Source organism: Patella vulgata, chromosome 4 (genome assembly GCF_932274485.2).
Source record: "Patella vulgata chromosome 4, xgPatVulg1.2, whole genome shotgun sequence".
NCBI classification, from domain to species: domain Eukaryota; kingdom Metazoa; phylum Mollusca; class Gastropoda; family Patellidae; genus Patella; species Patella vulgata.
The window spans coordinates 57,383,011-57,402,618 of record NC_065882.2 but is presented as its reverse complement, the minus strand read 5'-3'; the positions used below and the strand labels follow the sequence as shown (position 1 = coordinate 57,402,618).

General features: G+C 35.0%; 2 protein-coding genes across 3 annotated transcripts; both read left to right on the top strand.

Annotated features, from left to right (window-relative positions):
* The first annotated feature begins 1,367 nt into the window (after nt 1-1,367).
* LOC126817956 (receptor-type tyrosine-protein phosphatase epsilon) lies at nt 1,368-7,822 on the top strand. 2 transcript variants are annotated; one of them, XM_050545128.2, is made up of 12 exons: nt 1,368-1,472; nt 2,018-2,115; nt 2,297-2,416; nt 2,656-2,801; nt 3,006-3,141; nt 3,896-4,070; nt 4,465-4,514; nt 4,901-5,020; nt 5,526-5,654; nt 5,810-5,958; nt 6,320-6,452; nt 7,037-7,822. In XM_050545128.2, exons 2-12 carry the CDS (start codon nt 2,053-2,055, stop codon nt 7,106-7,108), a joined length of 1,293 nt encoding a protein of 430 aa, XP_050401085.2. In that variant the 5' UTR covers nt 1,368-1,472; nt 2,018-2,052; the 3' UTR covers nt 7,109-7,822. The 2 variants fall into 2 exon arrangements, with proteins under 2 accessions (XP_050401085.2, XP_055956572.1); XM_056100597.1 differs by lacking the exon at nt 1,368-1,472 and having other exon boundaries at nt 1,994-2,115.
* Nucleotides 7,823-10,954: 3,132 nt separating this feature from the next.
* On the top strand, nt 10,955-19,115 carry LOC126818971 (DNA-directed RNA polymerase III subunit RPC3). Its single transcript, XM_050546696.2, has 15 exons — nt 10,955-11,161; nt 12,770-13,031; nt 13,625-13,792; nt 14,295-14,365; nt 14,832-14,939; nt 15,141-15,233; nt 15,490-15,570; nt 15,950-16,001; nt 16,164-16,224; nt 16,440-16,506; nt 16,929-17,012; nt 17,297-17,398; nt 18,250-18,299; nt 18,562-18,711; nt 19,010-19,115. Exons 1-15 carry the CDS (start codon nt 11,015-11,017, stop codon nt 19,098-19,100), a joined length of 1,587 nt encoding a protein of 528 aa, XP_050402653.1. The 5' UTR covers nt 10,955-11,014; the 3' UTR covers nt 19,101-19,115.
* Nucleotides 19,116-19,608: the final 493 nt, after the last annotated feature.

Sequence of the window (19,608 nt, the reverse complement as noted above, 5' to 3'; positions counted from 1 at the left end):
AATACGTGCCAACTTCACGTTGCCGATAACGACAGGCTATCTATCTATCTATACTAATATTTGTGACTGTCGTTTGTCTGTCTGTCTGTCCGTCTGTCTGTTCGGGGTTGGCGGCTACACTAGGTCTGCCCCGAGTCTGAAATTTGGGGTATAGGGGTAGCTTGGACTGGGGAGTACATAGGCCAGGTGGCGTTAGTCTACCACTTCCGGTTTCGGAGTTATGACCCCCGAGCGAAGTCTGTCTGTTCGGGGTTGGCGGCTACATCTGCCCCGAGTCTGAAATTTGGGGTATAGGGGTAGCTCGGACCGGGGAGTAACATAGGCTAGGTGGCGTTAGTCTACCACTTCCGGTTTCGGAGTTATGACCCCCGAGCGAAGCCGGTCTGTTCGGGGTTGGCGGCTACACTAGGTCTGCCCCGATTCTGAAATTTGGGCTATAGGGGTAGCTCGGACCGAGGAGTAACATAGGCCAGGTGGCGTTAGTCTACCACTTCCGGTTTCGGAGTTATGACCCCGAGCGAAGTCTGTCTGTTCGAGGTTGGCGGCTACACTAGGTCTGCCCCGAGTCTGAAATTTGGGTATAGGGGTAGCTCGGACCGTGGAGTAACAGGCCAGGTGGCGTTAGTCTACCACTTCCGGTTTCGGAGTTATGACCCCCGAGCGAAGCCGGTCTGTTCGGGGTTGGCGGCTACACTAGGTCTGCCCCGAGTCTGAAATTTGGGGTATAGGGGTAGCTCGGAACGGGGAGTAACATAGGCCAGGTGGCGTTAGTCTACCACTTCCGGTTTCGCAGTTATGACCCCTGAGCGAAGCCGGGTATCCTGCTAGTATTTAATAATACTCGACCGTCAGTCACAGATTGTTATTTGGCGGGATCACTCAACTTTTAGATTGGGTGTGCTGTGTTCATCCATTGTTTGTTCTATGTTGTGTTACAGATGACCACAGTAGAGTTGTGCTCAAAAATTCCGCTACAGATCCCAATTCAGACTTCATCAATGCAAACTATATTGATGTAAGTATCAATTATTCTATATCTTATCATGCAGATAACATTTTAAACACACAAATTTAACTAACTGTTATCCATAATTCTAGAATATATAGATTGACATATAAGGTATACTTATATCTAGCATTTTAATTAGAAGGTGACTAATTCATGATATAATAAAATTTTGTTAACTTGAGGATTAGATAATGGTAGGTGGGGCACAATAATCAGAAAGGAATTGAAGATTACGATCTACACCAAACGAACCAATATCATGACTGCTCACTCTGGATAAAGTGTCCAAGATTACAGAAGTAATAAAATATCAAACTGGTTAGAATCAATGTTCGTTTACGAAGTATCTGTGAAAAAAAACAGTGGGTCGCAAGTATTTTACTTGTTGTATACGTTCTCATTTTGCATTGATTTTTTTCTTCACAGGGCATCATTCATCCAAAGACCTATATAGCAGCACAGGGTGAATATTTCCATATTCTAGTGAATTTGTTATATTAACCTTTTATATCGATAACCATATCCGGAAACAATGGTAACTGGAACTATGTGCCCCTTAACTATCGCCACAAGTATAATTGTTCTCGGTTTACTGTTAGAAGGACTTCTGTCGACACATCCACCGATCGTCTGTCCGTCCGTTCGGGGTATATAATTGATGAGTCATTTTCGGCTTCTTTCTTGTCCGAAGCCGTGTAATGCACTCGAAAACATTTGGTAGGTATGTTGTCAGGGTGATCTTTATCCAGGTTACTCAAGAGGTAAATTTTAAGTTGTCCTAAAGGTCTTCCTTATTAGAATGACTGAATGTAATTCTTTGAACGACTTGATGAAGGAAATGGGAAAGTTGCTGCCACCACGTCCGGTTTCAGTTTGACTAAGTAGTAGTATTCCAGTTGCTGCGTCTTAGAATAACATACATCCATTCAAACGTAAACTCTTGTTGAGCATAGCCATGCATTATAAACCAATTATCGTGTTAATTTAGAATCTCATTTTACCTTTCAGGTGCTACAGCAGTTACTATTAATGATTTTATTAGAATGATCTGGGAACAGAAAAGTGATAAGGTTATCATGTTAACTAATACACGCGAAATGGGGAAGGTAAGATCTTGTCTGTGTTATTTATTTTTTTCATTTTCATAGACCATTGTATGTATTACATGGGACTAATCTGCATTTATTTGTTTTCAATACGAAATATATGGTCGACTTCTTTATTTTATGTTTTTAAAAAGGGCTTTTTGTAATAGTTAATTTATTTAAATACCATTTTCATTCCTAGCTAAAATGTGAGCAATATTGGCCAGAAGAGGGATGTGAAAGATTTGGAGGCATAACTTTGACTTTACAGGAAGAAACTGTTCGGGCTGATTTCACCATACGTCATATATTCATGATTAAGGTATTCGAAGGTCATCATTTTATTCTTTTAACTTATATTTTCTGATAGATCACAAAATTTGTAAGAAACTATAAATGCTGTTTTTGACAAACAAAAACAGAAACGTTTGGGGTAAATAAAGTTAACAGTGTAGACGTTCTGTTTTACAGAATAGGGTGTGTGTCATTTATTGTACACATTTGGTACTACAATGGCATATACTTATTACATTATATTCTGATGTTGATTACTTATATCAGGATGGAGTTAAACATGAATTTCATCACTTCCATTATACAAGTTGGCCTGATCATGATGTTCCTAATGCCAGCGATTTGTTAGATTTTCTCTACATGGTTAATAAACATAAACCTAATTCAAATATACCACAGATTGTTCATTGTAGGTACGTATATAATTATCTTCTATATACAGTTACAGATTATATTATTACATGTATATTGTTTTATTACAGTGCTGGTAGAACATGAACATATAATTTTACAGCTATAGATTATATCATTATATAGATCATTCACGTATAGTTATAGATTACAGTGTTGGTAGAACAGGAACATGTATAGTTATATATTATATTATTATATTACAGTGCTGGTGTTGGTAGAACAGGAACATATATAGCTATAGATTGTGGATTAAAACAAGGAAAAGAGACAGGAAGCTTTGATGTTATTGAATTTATTAAAACGATTAGAAATCAGAGGAGGGGTATGATACAAACAGCCGTAAGTAGAATTAAATAATTTAAATATGTGCCCATTACTTCTATTATGGTCTTTGGCCGTCATGTAAAGGATTTGAATCCATTGTAATCTGCAATGTTGTAAAAGTATAATTTCTAATAAGAAATATCATTCCTCAAATGGGTAAATTATGTTTATTATTTGCAAAGATATGATGAATTGAAAATTTTTGTCAACATTCACCATGCACTACAGACGATATATAGGATATGGTCAGAAATAGCCATCGGTCCACCTATAGTTTTCTCTGAAATCATTTGTTTGGCCTCTATTTAAACTGATTGAATACAAGCCAGATTATATCTGCCATTGACGTTTTATTTTCTAAATTAAATGCATAGTTACATTGGGGACATTTAAATTTTGGCGTGGATTATTTTGAGTAGATTAGATATTGTCCAAAAAATGCAAGTGACAATCAAGAACTTCAATTTGTCATTAATTCTCAGTATAACTTTTGTACAGCGTATAGATAAGAACAGAATAACATCGACTAGGTGATATCAAAATATCAGCAGCTGGACCATTAATATTCATGTATTATATTTGTACGTAAATTCCGTATTGATTTACCATGGTATCGTCTATTCCGGCAGAGTAAGCAAATATCCTAACATAGCACCAAACACTGAGAAATAAAGCATTACCATGACCTCAATAAAAACATGTACCAGTCGATAAAGCAGGTTTGTTTTGTACATTTATTATAATATGCTTTAATTTTACGTTTCGCTAGGGTCAGTTACAGTTTGTTTATGAAGCATTAACGGAGGGATTTAAATATGGTGATACTAGTTTAGACAAGACTGTGTTAGAATCGCAGTTGGATGCAAATAATTCTTCGACAATAATTGGTCAAATGCCCCTTCATGAACAATGTGAATATTTAAGGCAGATTACAGTAAATACAGGTAAGCGATGGGGTGATGATAATTGCAGTGTTTCGTATGATTTTTTATTTAATAACTTAGGGATCTCTTGGGCCATCCATTTCTTTGCGAATATGTGGAGTTTGAGAACGTGATACTGTTACAAACAAATGTATACTGTGGTGGACTTTTATGTCTGTAATTTGTCACAGGACAATGTAATTATTATATTCCCCCTAACAACCAAGTTGGATATCATAAAGTAATAAACAGATGTAATAAGTTTTTAAAATACCGGTAATTCGAGTAAAATCCAAAATATAGGAATTATATCGTCGCTTGTCTTGCTATAATGTATTCTCGTTACTGGTAGTTCATTTAATAGTCGATGAAACGCCATGCTTGATTTGCCTTATTTCCATCTTTCTTATTTCAGATACCCATGGCATTGACAAGGACCAGGATTCATCAGCCTATATTTACCCCGTAGGTTTAAGTAACATATACTTTGGTTGTATCATAAATTGCTGATCTTTTAAATGTTTCTTACAATCTTTAATTATTTTATTAATAGTATTTGAAAAGTAGAGGGGGCGAATGGTTAGCACGTGCGCGCTGTATCATACGGTCTGGCATTGAGTCAACTGGCGGGGTTTCGATTCCCCGATTGTACGTGACAGGTAGTCCAACCTCCTGTCCAACCTCGTGGGTTTTCTCCGGGTCCTCCAGTTTGTGTTGAGTGGACGTTAAACCCCATTTCTCTCTCTCTCTTGAAAAGTAGATGTCTCCAATATTACACTAACAAAATTAAACACATATGTATGTTTTTTATGTATATGGGTGTATTATTTGTGGAATTTTTAAACCTTCAGTCTAGAACAAACAAGATTGGTTATATCATGGCTGATATGAATGGATATAACACGGAATCAATATGGCAGCTAATACAAAATCACAACTGTTCAGTTACTGTAGCCTTTTTGAATAGTTCGGTAAGGTTATTTTTTCTTCATTTTTTTTAATTGGGTTGGTTATTTTTTTAATCGCTTCCCTATTCTCTTTGAGTCATATGTTTGCAATTTTGATCGACTAACACCATTACAGTCAGATAAAAAGCTAAATAATTATAAGATGTCTAATTAATTATAAGATATCGGTTCTTATGAACAGAGCCTTCATAAAGGTAACCTATACAGCAAAATCAACCGAACCCAGTACAAAATGATACTTCATTGCAAAACGAAAATAAGCACTCAACACTAGTCACCTTATTGGTTTGATGATTTTTACTTGGAATGCAGAAGCCAGATAAAATTACAAAGCGCGTTTAAGCATGCACATTTTATAACTAGCTTTTTCTCTAAGCGTTATACAAGAAGAAAAAAAATGTTATCATTTTGAGGAAAAATAACAGTTTTGTCGCTATCGTAGAAATAAAGATGGTAGAAGCGAGAATTTTATTGATACAATTATAATTTAATTACTCTTTCCTCTCAGAATGAAGTGGCTATTTGCCCAGAACGTGATACAGAAGAAAAATACGGATCAGTAGAACTGGAAAATAAATCTGATACACGGGTTTCAAATAATTTAAATTTGATAACTGTTTCAGCTTCACAATATGAGGTAAGTTGGAAATAAATAGTATTGCAAATCAACAACTACAAGATAAGTTCCCTCAAGAATAACTGGTTCATCGAAAAAGCTCTTGACTTTTATCATTTCAATAATATAGAATATGTGTAATTACGAAGAAATTTAAAATTGTGGCTTTGTTTCAGAATACAGAAAGAAAAATTGTAAAAGTTTTGTTGATGAATGTAGACGAGCACAGATCATGGCTGGTATTGGCTAATCAGATAAAAGAGTTGGTGGAACAGATAGATATTCACCATAATAATGATAATAATCCAATAGCTGTGTTTTCGAAGTAAGTCTAGATAAATTCAAAATTTAAAATTAACGAAAATGGTCACGTATATGGATCGAGAAACCCATTTTCCGAAATATCGCAAAAGTATCCAGCTACTGGAAAGGCGGAGACGGAATCACTTGGATAAAAAATATATTTTCTTACTTCGATTTTGGGCAGCAATTGAACACATCATATGAAATGACCGAACGTGGGTGTTCTGTATTCGCGGACCTCAGTAGATTTCAGGGTAGTGCAATGAACCAAATTTATTCGAATAATTATGATAATTAGTACATTCCTATTATTTCATTTTCATTGGCATTAAAACAATTACTCTTTTCATGAGATTTATTGGTCAGTCTGCTTATTATTTCAGTGAACTTTGTGTTGGTCAATTATTCTGTGTAATAAGAAATATCATACAGAGAATAAAACTGGACAATGAAGTTGAGATATTTGAAAATGTTAGAAAAATGCATCAACAGATTTCTTGTGTGATAAACTCGCAGGTAAGTAATTTGATTTTGATGTTTGTTTACAAGTTTTTCTTTATGAGAAAACTCTTGTTAATCCATAAAGGCTGCTTATAGCATGGGGGGAGTAAATGGTTAGCGCGTGTGCGTTGTATCATAAGGTCTGTCATTGAGTCAACTGATGCGGTTTCGATTACCCAGTTGTATGTGACAAGCAGTGGGGTCGCATGTCCAGCCTCGTGGGTTTTCTCCGGCTCCTCCGGTTTGCTCCCACTGCTAAAGACCCCCACGCGCAAACGAATAATAGAATTATAATTGAACCATATTTTAGTCCCGAAATGGCCTAGTGCGTGTCAAATGGACGTTAAACCCCATTTCTATTATCGTTTTGTTTTATAATTCGCGAGTGTTCCTGAGGATTAACTACCGTCAAGTGATGAACGAGCATACCTATTTTTAACCGACATTCATTATCTCTCTAAATTCACAACATCCCGAGAAAAAGGGTAGCATTTTAAATTTTCACAATTTATCATTCTAAAGTTAGGCATTGACCTAAATAATATGGAGTTGAACTCGTGGTCCTTTGGTTACATTAATTGGTTTTATTTTAATTTCAGGATGAATACCTCAGCTTACATAGATTTGCAGCAGAATATGTGAAATCATCCAGTCTCTACGCCAATTTATAGACGATGTTATTGATAAATAGTGCTATAAATATCAGATCATTTAATAGTTATGAATTATAAAACAACGATTTCTTTACCTATTGGCTCAACTTTTATTAATTTATGATAATCTATCTTTCATTAATCATGCTTTATCATTATATAAAAGAATAGCAAACCTTTAAATTGGTACGACAAATTCGGGAGAACATATCCCGTTTTACGACACTAATCACTATCCATAGACATCTAAGCGATGGTCTGGACCCAAATTTCGTATAATTCGGTTACGAACGCTAAACATACCATCGACATTACCCATCTGTCTGTGTCCACAAACGTTATGTTTCCTTTTTTATCTCCTAATATGCTAATTCCTTAGACCACGGTTAGAGATGTTGCAAGCTGGGGGCTACATATTCATATATATCTCAAAATATTGCTGTTAAAGAAACACAAAACAGCGGCATAGAAAAGCACAGACACATTGTGAAACTGCTGAGGATTCATATTTTTTACTAGTATTTTAAAAATTGAAGAGGACTTAAAACAACTTTACTTCTGTGATATATCTGAATTATCGGTAAAAACTGCCCTACGAATAGATTATTTTCTATGGTGTTATTTCATGCAATCATTTAATTTTTCACCCATTGCTTCGCTTGTCTATGTTTTCAACCACCGAGTTAACCGTCATATACTCCATATAGAATGTCATTACCGTTCATGTATATATCTGGGGTATATTGAATAAATTAATAATATCCTTAATATAACGGATTTATTATAATTTTTTAACCACTGATCAGTCGTTGCGTTCAAAATGGTGAATGAAAGAGTTGTATCAGAACATTGATTGGCTCGTGTGCAAAAGATAATTTATAATTATGCAAATTATGCAAAACGTGATTCAAATTTACACTATACACCAGTTAATTCTTCCATTACTCTAGGTAATTGGGCCGTTTCGGAACTATCTCACGTTCTTGTTCTCTGAATTTTAAATGAAATGCATCAACCGGGATAATGAACACGGGCATATGACATGCAGTGTGCTATGAGGGAAATTTGGCCGGACAGCGGCGGTCTCTACTCTGATTTCCAATTCCAACCGTCAAGGGTTCTTTTACATGGGAACTAGTTTTTATCGTTATATTATATTTTCTGAACTTCAATCTTATGAGAGTTTGTCGTCAACTAAATATCCGATCACCATAGTATAATGTCCTACTGTTCTGCTCCGACAGGGATAATGAAGAACCTGGGCATATGCCACAGTATGCTACGAGGAAAATTATGGTCGGACAGCTGCTGACGGGGGGAGGGGAGCATGCCGGCCAACAACGGGATCAAACACAGGATCTCCAGGTTAGCGAGCCAACGTCTTACCATTGAGACACCGCCGCTCCCCATGGTACAATACTAGTCGGCTTATTTAATTTTATAGGTTGGGTTCGACCCTCACGCTATCGGATTTAAAAAGTGCCTGTACCAACCACAATTAAACATTCCTCCAACAGAGGTGAGTAACACCTGGTGTTCTGAAAAGAGCAGGCATGCCTCGTGGGACGATGGGAAGACGACGAATGTTGTATGCAGGCTGTTTAGTAACCTGGCTGTTTCGTTCTTAGTTCATTCGTACCCCACTTCGTACCTCAAATCGATTCGTACCTTTTCCTATGTTGTTGAAATCAGTTGAAAGAAATTGAATATGCCGAACCAGAATTAGAATATGCACTGTACCTCAAATTGATTAGTTCCTTTTCCTAAATCCAACGGCTGCGCTAAATTTATAAATGGCTACCGAACGAGAATTAGAATAGGCCCTACACACGTGATTTGTACCTCAAATGGATTCGTACCTTTCCCTATATGCTGTTGTATAAATTGAAAGAAATTAAAACAAATCTATATGTTGTTGAAAGAAATTGAAATAATAAACGATTACCTGCCTTTTTTTAAATCTGGTGTTGATTATCGACAGTGGCGGCGCCAGCCTTCGGTGATTGGAGGGGCAAAGCTGGGGCAAAGTCCAAGGTTAAGGGGGCAAAGGCACGAGCTTCTCAACTAGGGGTAGGGGGCCTCCCCCAGAAAATTTTGAAAAACAGGTTGCCGGAAATACAGCCTGTCTAGTCGTGCGGATGAGACGAAAAACCGAGGTCCCGTGTACACATTGGCATGCACGTAAAAGATCCCTTGGCAGTTGGAATTCGATATAAGAGTAGGCCGTAGTGCCGTTGCCCGGGCAAAATTCCCTCCATTGCACACTGTATGGCGTTTGCCGAAAAACCGAGGTCCCGTGTACACATTGGCGTGCACGTAAAAGATCCCTTGGCAGTTGGAATTCGATATAAGAGTAGGCCGTAGTGCCGCTGCCCGGGCAAAATTCCCCTCATTGCACACTGTATGGCGTTTGCCCGTCTTCATTAGCCCAGTTTAGGAGCAGAACAGTAGGACGAACCCCATTTCATTTCATTTCATTTTGAACTCATTCTGCTAAGTGAGTGGTGATTGTGATTTGTGATTATAATGATTGGAGATTGTTAAAGCGGTTAAAGGGACAATAACACTCTTGCTGGCTTGAAAGCTCCAGAAAATAAATAATATCTCTATCTAAGTACTAGATGTTTAAGTGTCCTACCTGTTGTGTAAATTATCCATTACATCCTATTTTACTTGTCCAGAGGGTTCGAAAATATTTTTAAATCGAAGTTTCATTTGAAAAGGTTTACGTTAGGCGTTTCAAACCATTATGTTGAATTTTTCAAAATTTTTAAATAAGGTGTGTTAAGATGAAATTTGTATCATCAATTAATTGAAATATTCTAAAATAGTACAATTTGTTGACCAGAATAAAGATTGGGACATATTATTCAGTTACAACAAGAGTGGTATTGAGCCTTTAATAAACGATTGAATTATCGATACACTAAGAATTCCAAAATCAATTTAACTCATTGTAAGGTGAAACTGTATGCTTTCTGATATGGTTGAGTTATTTGAGCCTAACATTAGTACGCAGCACGTCTCCAAAAGGTGTGAAGATGGGCGTACGCGTTTCTTTGATCTGTTAGGCTATATCATGAAGCAATTTTAGTTTAAATGTATCCTTTGTGTGTGAATTACTACTATCGGGCAGGCAATGTAATATCATGGACCTATAATACATGTATTATAAGGTCCATGGTAATATCAATATGGAAATTTCTAATTTTTTTTTTTTTTTATTTATTTATTTTTTTTGTTTTCAATGCATACATTAATTTGCTTTTTGTTATTAAATCATCGTAGCTAATTCTCGTTCGACAGCCATTTTTATAAAAAAAAAAGTTGTTCTTTTTTAATATTTTAACAGGCTGTGGTATATGATTTAAATGTTTCATATTCATGTAATTATCAATGCATAAAATTCGCTTTTTGTTATTAAATCATCGTAGCTAATGCTCGTTCAGCAGCCATTTTTATAAATTTAGCGCAGTCGTTGGATTTGATCAAATCGTTTAATTATGTTTCACCTTTATTTCAATTTCTTTCAAACACATTTAGGAAAACAAACTAATCAAGTTGAGGTACAAATCTCGTGCACATTCTAATTATGGCTCGGCAGCCACTTTTATAAATTTAGCGTAGCCGTTGGATTTGACCAAATCGTTTCACCTTTATTCCAATTTCTTTTAACTGATTTCAACAAAATAGGAAAAGGTACGATTAATCAATTTGGGGTACGAAGTAAAGTACGAAACGGCTCATGTGAGGTACGAATGCACTAAGTACGAAACAGCCAGGTTACGAAACAGCTGATATCCGTGTTTACTGCAGTTGCTTCCCTTAAACCCAATTTTCCATCACCTAGAGGGAGGTCACTCTTAACAAATTACCATAGCGCCCTCTGTAAACAATGTTAGAAGTGTAGCGAACACGTGAAAAATGTCGAAGTGCAAAGTAGAATTGGCATATCAGATTTTAAAAGAATTGCATGGAGAAGTGGTAGCAGAGATAGCCCGTCACTTGATGAAGTTTGGACCAAGACACATAAAGTTAATCAGTGAAGTAACTCAACTGAGAGTTGACCAGGTAGCACTGCCCATCTTAATCGACAGCTTGAGTTTCGCTTGTTGCCGGTAGTGTTTATCTTGGACTTAGGCCTGTTCACTTAACCGTTCAGTCGAACTGCCACCCTCTACTTCATCACGTTCACAATTCCTGTCTAAAAATGACTGTCATCTACATGCACAATCTATTAACTAATACTAATAGACTTTTGATAGTCAGTTAATTATTGTACTGTATCTAACTGGGTGTTGTTATTTCTGTAACAAGTCTATAATTTCATCATCATAATTGTCATCTCTAGACATTAGGGGAGTCACGGTGGCTCAGTGAGTAACCTGGAAGTCCTGTGTTGGCCAAGAAAGTTCATCAGGATTTTCCTGTGTGGTTCCTCCTTGTCAGTGGTGCAGGACCGAGGGCCTGGCAATGTATAGTCGTTCGAATGGGATGAAAACCAAGGACCTGTGTACACGTCAAAGATCCCTTGGCATTTAGAACTCGATATAAGAGTCCAGGCAAAATTTCCCTCATAGCACACTGTATGGCGTATGCCCTTCTTCATTAGCCCAGTCGGAGCAGAACAGTAGGATGTTAAACCCCATTTCATTTCATTAATTATGTCTAGATAAATTTAACCAGCCCAAGGCTGGGTACCTTGTAGTTCAGCTCTGAAGATAAGTCTTGTTACACTCACCCTGTACGTTCAGGGAGGTAAGCAAGGTCTTATTTTCTCACTAAAATGTTCCTTTACATTGTACAGTCAGTCACAGGGACTGACGTGACCGTTTAGCAGTTTTTAAAAAGTTTCCCAGTAAAATTTACTGGGGACTGAAAAAGTTTCAACAAGGAGTCTATAGGCCCGTTCCAGAATGTACAGGGCGAGGGTAATGAGACTACGTTCAGACCTGAGCTAGGTTGCTTCCTTCATATCATTGTACCTACATATCAACCAAGAATTGTTAGTGTCTTTTATTCAACTCACATAGACCAATGTAATAATGGTTCCCTCCCCACCTGTTTATGATCAAGAGGGGTTCACTAGTCCGCGGGTTCACTAATCCACAGGTGCACTAGTCCGCCGCTATAAGAAATACTAGAAATATGGGTATCAATAAACCTATTCCTAACCCAACCCTAATAAGAAATATCGGTGGACTAATACAACCACGGACTAGTGAACCTGTGCACTAGTGCACCCGCGGACTAGTGAACCCGCGAACTAGTGAGCATTCCCTTATGAATACCTACTTATTGCTAGGAGCACCCAATTTAGATGACATTTTATACCATTAAATGATGATTCATTAACACCTGCTATAGCCTATAAACAACAACATGTAAAAATACATGTACACCAAAACTCAGCATATATGCGAACATGAAAAAAGAACCAAAACTCAGCGCAGGCACATGTGAACATGAAAATTTCATCAACACTTTTAGGAGCTAGATTAACACAGTACCTTGTATTTGTTTTGTATGGTGATTTTGAGAGACAGTGGAATTGATTACTCAATTAATACAGACAGATTATTGCACCTATATGTCTTTTGTGCATACCCTGAAGCTCACATAATGAGCTACATGTACATGTGAAAATGTCGTAATATATTCTTTTTTTTTACGTTTCAGATCAAAAAAGGAATCTGTATTCTAATTCAGCATAATTTTGTGAAATTTGATCGTAATAAAAAAGGCGTCACAGAATATGCAATAAACACTGATGCTGTCAGCCTTCAGCTAAGATATCCTAGATATATTTATTGTGCAAAGACATTGTATGGCGATGCTGCTGAACTGCTAGTGGAAGAATTATTACAGAATGGTCAATCATTAATGAGTATAGCTTCGGAACGAGTAACCCAAAGATTAAATGAAGCCCTAGAAGCAACAGGTATGTAGGTCTACTTAATAAACTAGAACACGTACTTCTAACTGATGTTAGCTTGATAACTTTGAGGGTATCTTAAAAATGTACTAGGAGCTGTTTTCCATAAATATGTGTTATACATGTAGTTCATCATGTGTCCGAATGGTTAACATGTGTGCGTTGAATCAGGAGGTCTGTGATTGAGTCAAGTGGTGTAGTTTTAATTCCCAGCTTGTACATGACAAGGAGTAGGTCGCCTGTCCCACCTCATGGGTTTTCTCTGGTTTCCTTCCAGTTCTAAAGACCCCTACAAGCAAGTGAATTATTTGAATAAAATTGAACCATATATTAGTCCTGAAATGACCTAGTTTCTCTCTCTAGTCTATCTATTGACTAAATGCCAGTAAAAGATTATTAGGTAGTTAGTGTATTATGTTGAAGTTTCAGTAAATTGTTTATTGATAAAGCATTATTCATAAACATCGCTTTGTTTTATAAACATTGTTTATTTATAAACATCATTTCTGTGTTACATTGTAAATATATTACTTGCAAACCTATTATTTAGTTGTAAATATTGTTTATTTATTATAATGTGAATTTAAATCTAATTTCAGGAAATCCAAAAATAACATCAAGTTTGGTTCGAGATAAATTTGGATTAATGGTAAAAACACATTTTTTGCGAAGATGTCAAACAGTTCTGACAGATGATGAAAATCGAGTTATAAGCTCAGAAGAACCTAAAGAAACAGAATCCTTGTTTATTCTCCCACCCTTAGAAGGTATTTTGATGTGATCATCCTGAAAACCTGCAAATTATCTTTACTTAAATAGGAAATAAGCTTATTAGATATGAATTTAAGGTGTGATGTGTCATTTAGAGCTATAGGAATCCCTTACAAACCACAATATTGTGAAAGTTGAATCTCTTAAATATGAATATCAGTCCAAAAATGGTTCATTTCCATTCAGCATTTACAAAGTTACGATAAATTGAAATTTTATCAATCTACGCTTCTCACCACACTGCCATCGTTTATGGCAAATCTGATGGGCCTAATATTCAATCAGATTGAATCTAAGGGGTGGTATTTTGTTTTCTTTGATACTTTAGCAAAAATAAAAAGCTGTAAGATAAAAGCTGTACACAAAAATCTAACACTGCTTATTAACTGCATTTATTACTTGGTGCCTATAACACAGTTTTGGTATTGGTTATTATGGCAAACATTCTACTTAATATATTCATGTAATTTGAATTTGAATCTTTTTCTTTTTTAACAGTTGGTTCTAAAAGAAAACGAAACCCAGATGGATCTGGTCCACCTTCAAAACGTTCAAAAACAGAGGAAATGGTAAGATTAAGGCTTAATTCTACGAAAGATATTTTATTCAAGTCAGACCTTTGTCCTACAGTCACATACGTTGTTTGTAACTGGCTGCAAGTGAGCTATTCCCATGCTTCATTATCAATTGCATGGTAAGCTATAAGCTCACAAATGTGACAATGTAAGAAGTTATGTTTTTGACAACATCAGTGTGTAGGAGTTTGAACCTAGCACTATCAAGTCAGCATGACTGCACCAAATGAAAACACTAAATTTAATTTAAAGCAGTTTGCTATGTGAGTATGAAATGAAATAGTGTTTAAGGTCCTACCGTTCTGCTCCAGTGAGTCTATGATCATATTGGCAAGTGGTGCAGGGCATAAAATAGTGATACAGTTTTATATCAGCAATGCTTAGTTAGCACTGCAGTCTTCAAACATTACCCTATACTTAAAAGATAATTGTTTATATTTATTTATTATTTACATTAAAGGATATTCCTCCTGACGACGGTGTATATTGGATGGTTAATGTGGAACGATTTCATCAATATTTTAGAGATCAGCTGATAATAAACTGTGTCAACAGTAAAATAGACAAGGTATGTCTATTTTTACAATAATCACATTATTCGTCTAATTTAGTTTCACCTTGATTATTTGTTATTGTTTTCTCAACACCTACATGTGTCATAAAATTATTTGTATATTTAATATTTGAATTGATGTATGTGACAAAAGTAAACAAATGTCCTAAGAAATGGAAAGGCCATTCTTTAAATTTCTTTAAAATATATTTTTAGCAAGCTGGTGAAATTATAAGGAATATGTTGCGATTAAGTGAAATTAAAACTGAACCACATTCTACTGTATCAGCTACCATGACAATAACTGAGGTGGGTATTAATTAGTGCATTGTACGTCCTTAGAAGAGCAAATATAAGTAGTCTGCAATAAAAAGTAGCCCTTTTAAAAGGCATGTTGGTTTACAATTATTTTTGAATCCAAACAAAGTTATTGTCTTCTAATTCCCCCTCTACATTCTATTCAACTCATGCTGCCATCTTGTTTTTGTTGTGCACAACTATGTAAAATCAGGTGGTGTATGAATGCAAAATAACATTTATTACCCTTTTTTTTTTTGACTTTCAGATTTTCCATTCTCTACCTAAAGAACTAGGAATGACGAAACATATAGTAGAACAATATTTATCAATATTAACAGAAGATTCTGTAAGTTCATTTTTTTAATATCAACAAGTTATATATTAAAACTATATTTTGTTTAAAAGCAATTATTTTTGATACAAAATGTGAGGAGATTGTTCAGTGCAAGTCGAAATAAACAATGGTAATTGTAATTGCAGGTGGATAAGCAAAGATATATATTGAAACTATATTTGATCTAAAAGCAATTGAATTCTCAAGTTATTTTTGATATAAAATTTGAAGAGATTGTTCAATGCAAGTAGAAATAAACAATGGTAATTGTAAATGCAAGTGGATAAGTTGCACCAAAAACATTTTTCAGAAAATTTGAGCAAAGATTTTTAAGCATTATTGAATATATTCACAGATTTGCAATTTATATATTTTTTTGGTTTTGTTACAGGTAGATGTTATAAGTAAAGTCTGTGATAGTAGTGGTGGTCTTTATGTTATAAGTATCCTTTATTATTAATACACATACATAATAGCATCAGAAGTCAACATATGGCTTTTATTATTCGGCAGATGCTATATATAGTCATCAGTTGATCAAGAAAATATAAAGAATGATAATAACAGAAAAATGAATTGTTTTCGGATTCCTTAACTTGTTCCAGATATTTTTAGGGTGCTAAAATCATTATGTCAAGCTCATATTGAATCTTTTGTTCAAGAAAGGTATGTATGCAATTAGTTGATAATTGTCCTCCAGTACACCCTTGTATAAAAATTGGCGACTATTAAAATGGTTTTTTCGAGTCAATGCATCCAAGCTAAGGGATGTTTGTCTCCTAACCAATTGTTGTCTCACCACAATCTCTGTTGGTTTCTTGGAATGTCTGGTTTTCATAATTTATGTTATGAATTAACTTTATATGTGACTTTATTTTCAGATTTGGTTCAAAGTGTTTGAGAATATTTCGAGTTTTAATTCTAAAGAAACACTTAGAACAAAAACAGGTAATTATGATATAATGTATAGGTTATCATGGTCTGTTAGATATAGTCTATCAACTGAGGGAGTATCTGTATGCATTTATCTCTCAATTTGACTCTTGAATTTTGTGGGAGTAATAAATCTTGGGTAGCCACTCTGAAAAATGGGAAGGAAGAGTAAACTTGAAGATAACATCCAAGATGGCCACCATTCTATGTAACTGACCATACCACCCTTTGCTATTTATTTTAGGGATGTTATTATACATCGATATTTAGTGTCAAGCAATCCATTAAGACCAACGACTAGATGGAAAATGTGTGAAATCCAATATTAAAATGTTTTGATAGAATTGTATGATTTGATATCAATGTTTTATTCAAATGTTTAGATAGAAGAGTAGGATTTGATATTGATAGTGTTTTTATTAAAAATGTTTATTTAGATAGAAGAATATGCTATGATACCAACCAAAGAAGCTAAAGAACTATTATATAATATGTTTGCTGAACATTTTATTACTCTTACAGTAAGTACTTAATCTTTATAAATACAAATTATATTTCTTTATTTCGAAAGTCATGGAATTTAGTGCTTAATTTTATTCCCTTGATGTTAAAGGGACACTGAAAGTTCTAGAAAAATGTTTTGTAAGTATTAAAAGACAGACAGATTTATATCATTAAAAATGTTTTGGTTGGGGGTTTTTTTCAACTGTTTATTTTCTCTAGGAATGTGTTCTTTTATCATTTTTGTTCTGTATGTGGTTTGTGCAGTCACCTGAATTGTCTGTTTTTGTGATCTTTTTTACAGGAAATATCAAAAACAGTTGACCATGCCCCATCCAGAACGTATTATGTATTCCGTGTAAATATAGATCAAGTAGCTAGGATTATACTAGAAAAATGTTATAAGGTAATATAGATTTTATTTATAAACTTTCAAATTGCCTGATTTCTTTGATTTTGGTAAAAATATGAACATATGGATTTGATTTAAGATTTAAAGCCAGTATTCAGAAAGGACCCATTTTCTGTCAAGCATTTGACATTTTAAGCAAAACAAAAAGCTTAAATTATAAGTAAACAGTGCAGCTTATAAAGTCAGCTTTACCCATCACTAATCAACAAATTAAACCCAATTCAACATTGTATTTTGACCGAAATCAAAGCAGTTTTGCTTTACAGGAGTTGATTAGAACCAAGAAACTTTCATTGTTGATAATTTATCCAGTTTATAAGTGCAATTTAGTTTTCTTGTCAAAGTATTGAATGTTAATTGACATGTTTCGAGGAAGAGTTCATCAGTAGTTGTTCTTAAAAGGGTGTTCCATCCCTGAGTTGACTGAGGGAGTTTATCAGGATTTTCTGAGGTGGTTCTCAGTTGTCAGTGGTGCAGGAAGGAGGGCCTGGCATGGGACAATGTCATTCGTATGGGATGGAAAACGAAGGTCCCATGTACACATTGGCATACACATAAAAGAACCCTTCGGTATAAGAGTAGGCCGTAGTGCCACTGTCTGGGCAAACTTTTCCTTATAGCACACTATTTGGCATAACCCATCTTCATTATAGCACACTATTTGGTGTAAACCCATCTTCATTAGACCAGTCAGTGCAGAACAGTAGGACATTAAACCCCCATTTTATTATTTAAAAACTAAAGTATGAACATGTATAACTAAATTTGTTGGCTATATGAACACCAGCAAATGAGAGTTGATATCAGCATACACAGTATAACATTGTTTGATTTTTAATCTTTAGGCTGCAGGGAATGCTATAATACGCAGACAGATGGAGGTAGCTAAACATAAGTAAGTTATATTATATTTAGTTCGCACTCTTGAAACAATTTTACTTGATGTCTTAAAATTACTGGAAAATGAAATCAGAACAAAATTCCTTGCATGAATTTAATCAGATGCATTAGTTTTCAGTACTAAGTATGTATTGTATGGATATAGCAGAAATGAAATATCACAATATAAAAAGAATTTTATGTAGTTGTTGCATCATGTCTGCAATGTATAAAAGACATAATACATATTTAGACTAAATATCCATTTTTCTATTCAGACGTGTTCTAGATAAACAAGAACGTGTTGATGCTATTATAGCATCTCTAGATCAGGCTGGTGCTGATGAAGCACAGAAAGAAGAGATTAAAGAGACAATTACACCTCCAGAAAAAGAACAATTAGAAAGATGCAGAACTACTGTCAACATGTAAGTTTAATAATGATAACATTATTAAATATTATCACACAAGATTGAATCCATTTGTGTCGATTTCTCACATTTTCATTAAGCATAGGTTTGTTAGTCTCGGTTGAATACCTAGAATTAGTTTATAAATAGCTGTGTAATTAATTTTGTTTACTTTTGAGTTTATAGGAATGTATACATCTAGAAAGTAATGTTTAGGAGTTCATAGACATGTGTATTTTATATTATGTATTAAGTAATGTTTATGTGGTCTGACAGATGATTACTTTATGATTATATATTGTTGTTTATTTTTTAGGTTAGAACAGAGTGAAATACAAACAGATGAAACTATATTTATAATAGAAACCTATCTGTATTATTCTTTACTTAATACTCCCATTAAATAATATTTATAAAAACTCTCTTCTTGTGTATGTCTTCTTTTAAATTAGTCGAAAACTGTAATTATAAGCAATACACAAAAACACACACATAATAAGTTACTGTTCAGTATGGTAACAAGTTAGAATAGTCAAAATACACTCTTCAAAAAAAGTAGGTGATATTCTGAAACAATACAAAACTGTGGAAATGCACTGCTGTTTTTATTAGAGGTAACCAGTGTATGTTAATAACAGGCCAATTGCCTACACATGAACATAACAATATGGGCGGCTTATCTGGCGGCCCAATTTCACTCGCAAAGAGAAACACCGTCAAAAGTGAAAATGGACGTTTTTGTTTTTGGTCTTAATAATGAGTAATTGCTTCACCAATCCTCAGACAGCAATTCATCGTGGCATGCTCCTAATCAACCGTCCAATCATGATTTGGGGCAATCTGACCTACCCCTCTTGCAGTCCCACGGCCAATTCTTGTAGTGTTGTCAGTTGACGTCGATGAACACGTCTCCCG

Bases quoted from the DNA above. Each gene is read 5' to 3' on its own strand.
- LOC126817956 (XM_050545128.2), top strand. From the start codon at position 2,053: ATGATCTGGGAACAGAAAAGTGATAAGGTTATCATGTTAACTAATACA. The intron at 2,116-2,296 runs GTAAGATCTTGT...TTTCATTCCTAG, and splicing joins ATACACGCGAAATGGGGAAG to CTAAAATGTGAGCAATATTG. The intron at 5,959-6,319 runs GTAAGTCTAGAT...TTATTATTTCAG, and splicing joins CCAATAGCTGTGTTTTCGAA to TGAACTTTGTGTTGGTCAAT.
- LOC126818971 (XM_050546696.2), top strand. From the start codon at position 11,015: ATGTCGAAGTGCAAAGTAGAATTGGCATATCAGATTTTAAAAGAATTG. The intron at 13,793-14,294 runs GTATTTTGATGT...CTTTTTTAACAG, and splicing joins TATTCTCCCACCCTTAGAAG to TTGGTTCTAAAAGAAAACGA. The intron at 15,234-15,489 runs GTGGGTATTAAT...TTTGACTTTCAG, and splicing joins CTACCATGACAATAACTGAG to ATTTTCCATTCTCTACCTAA.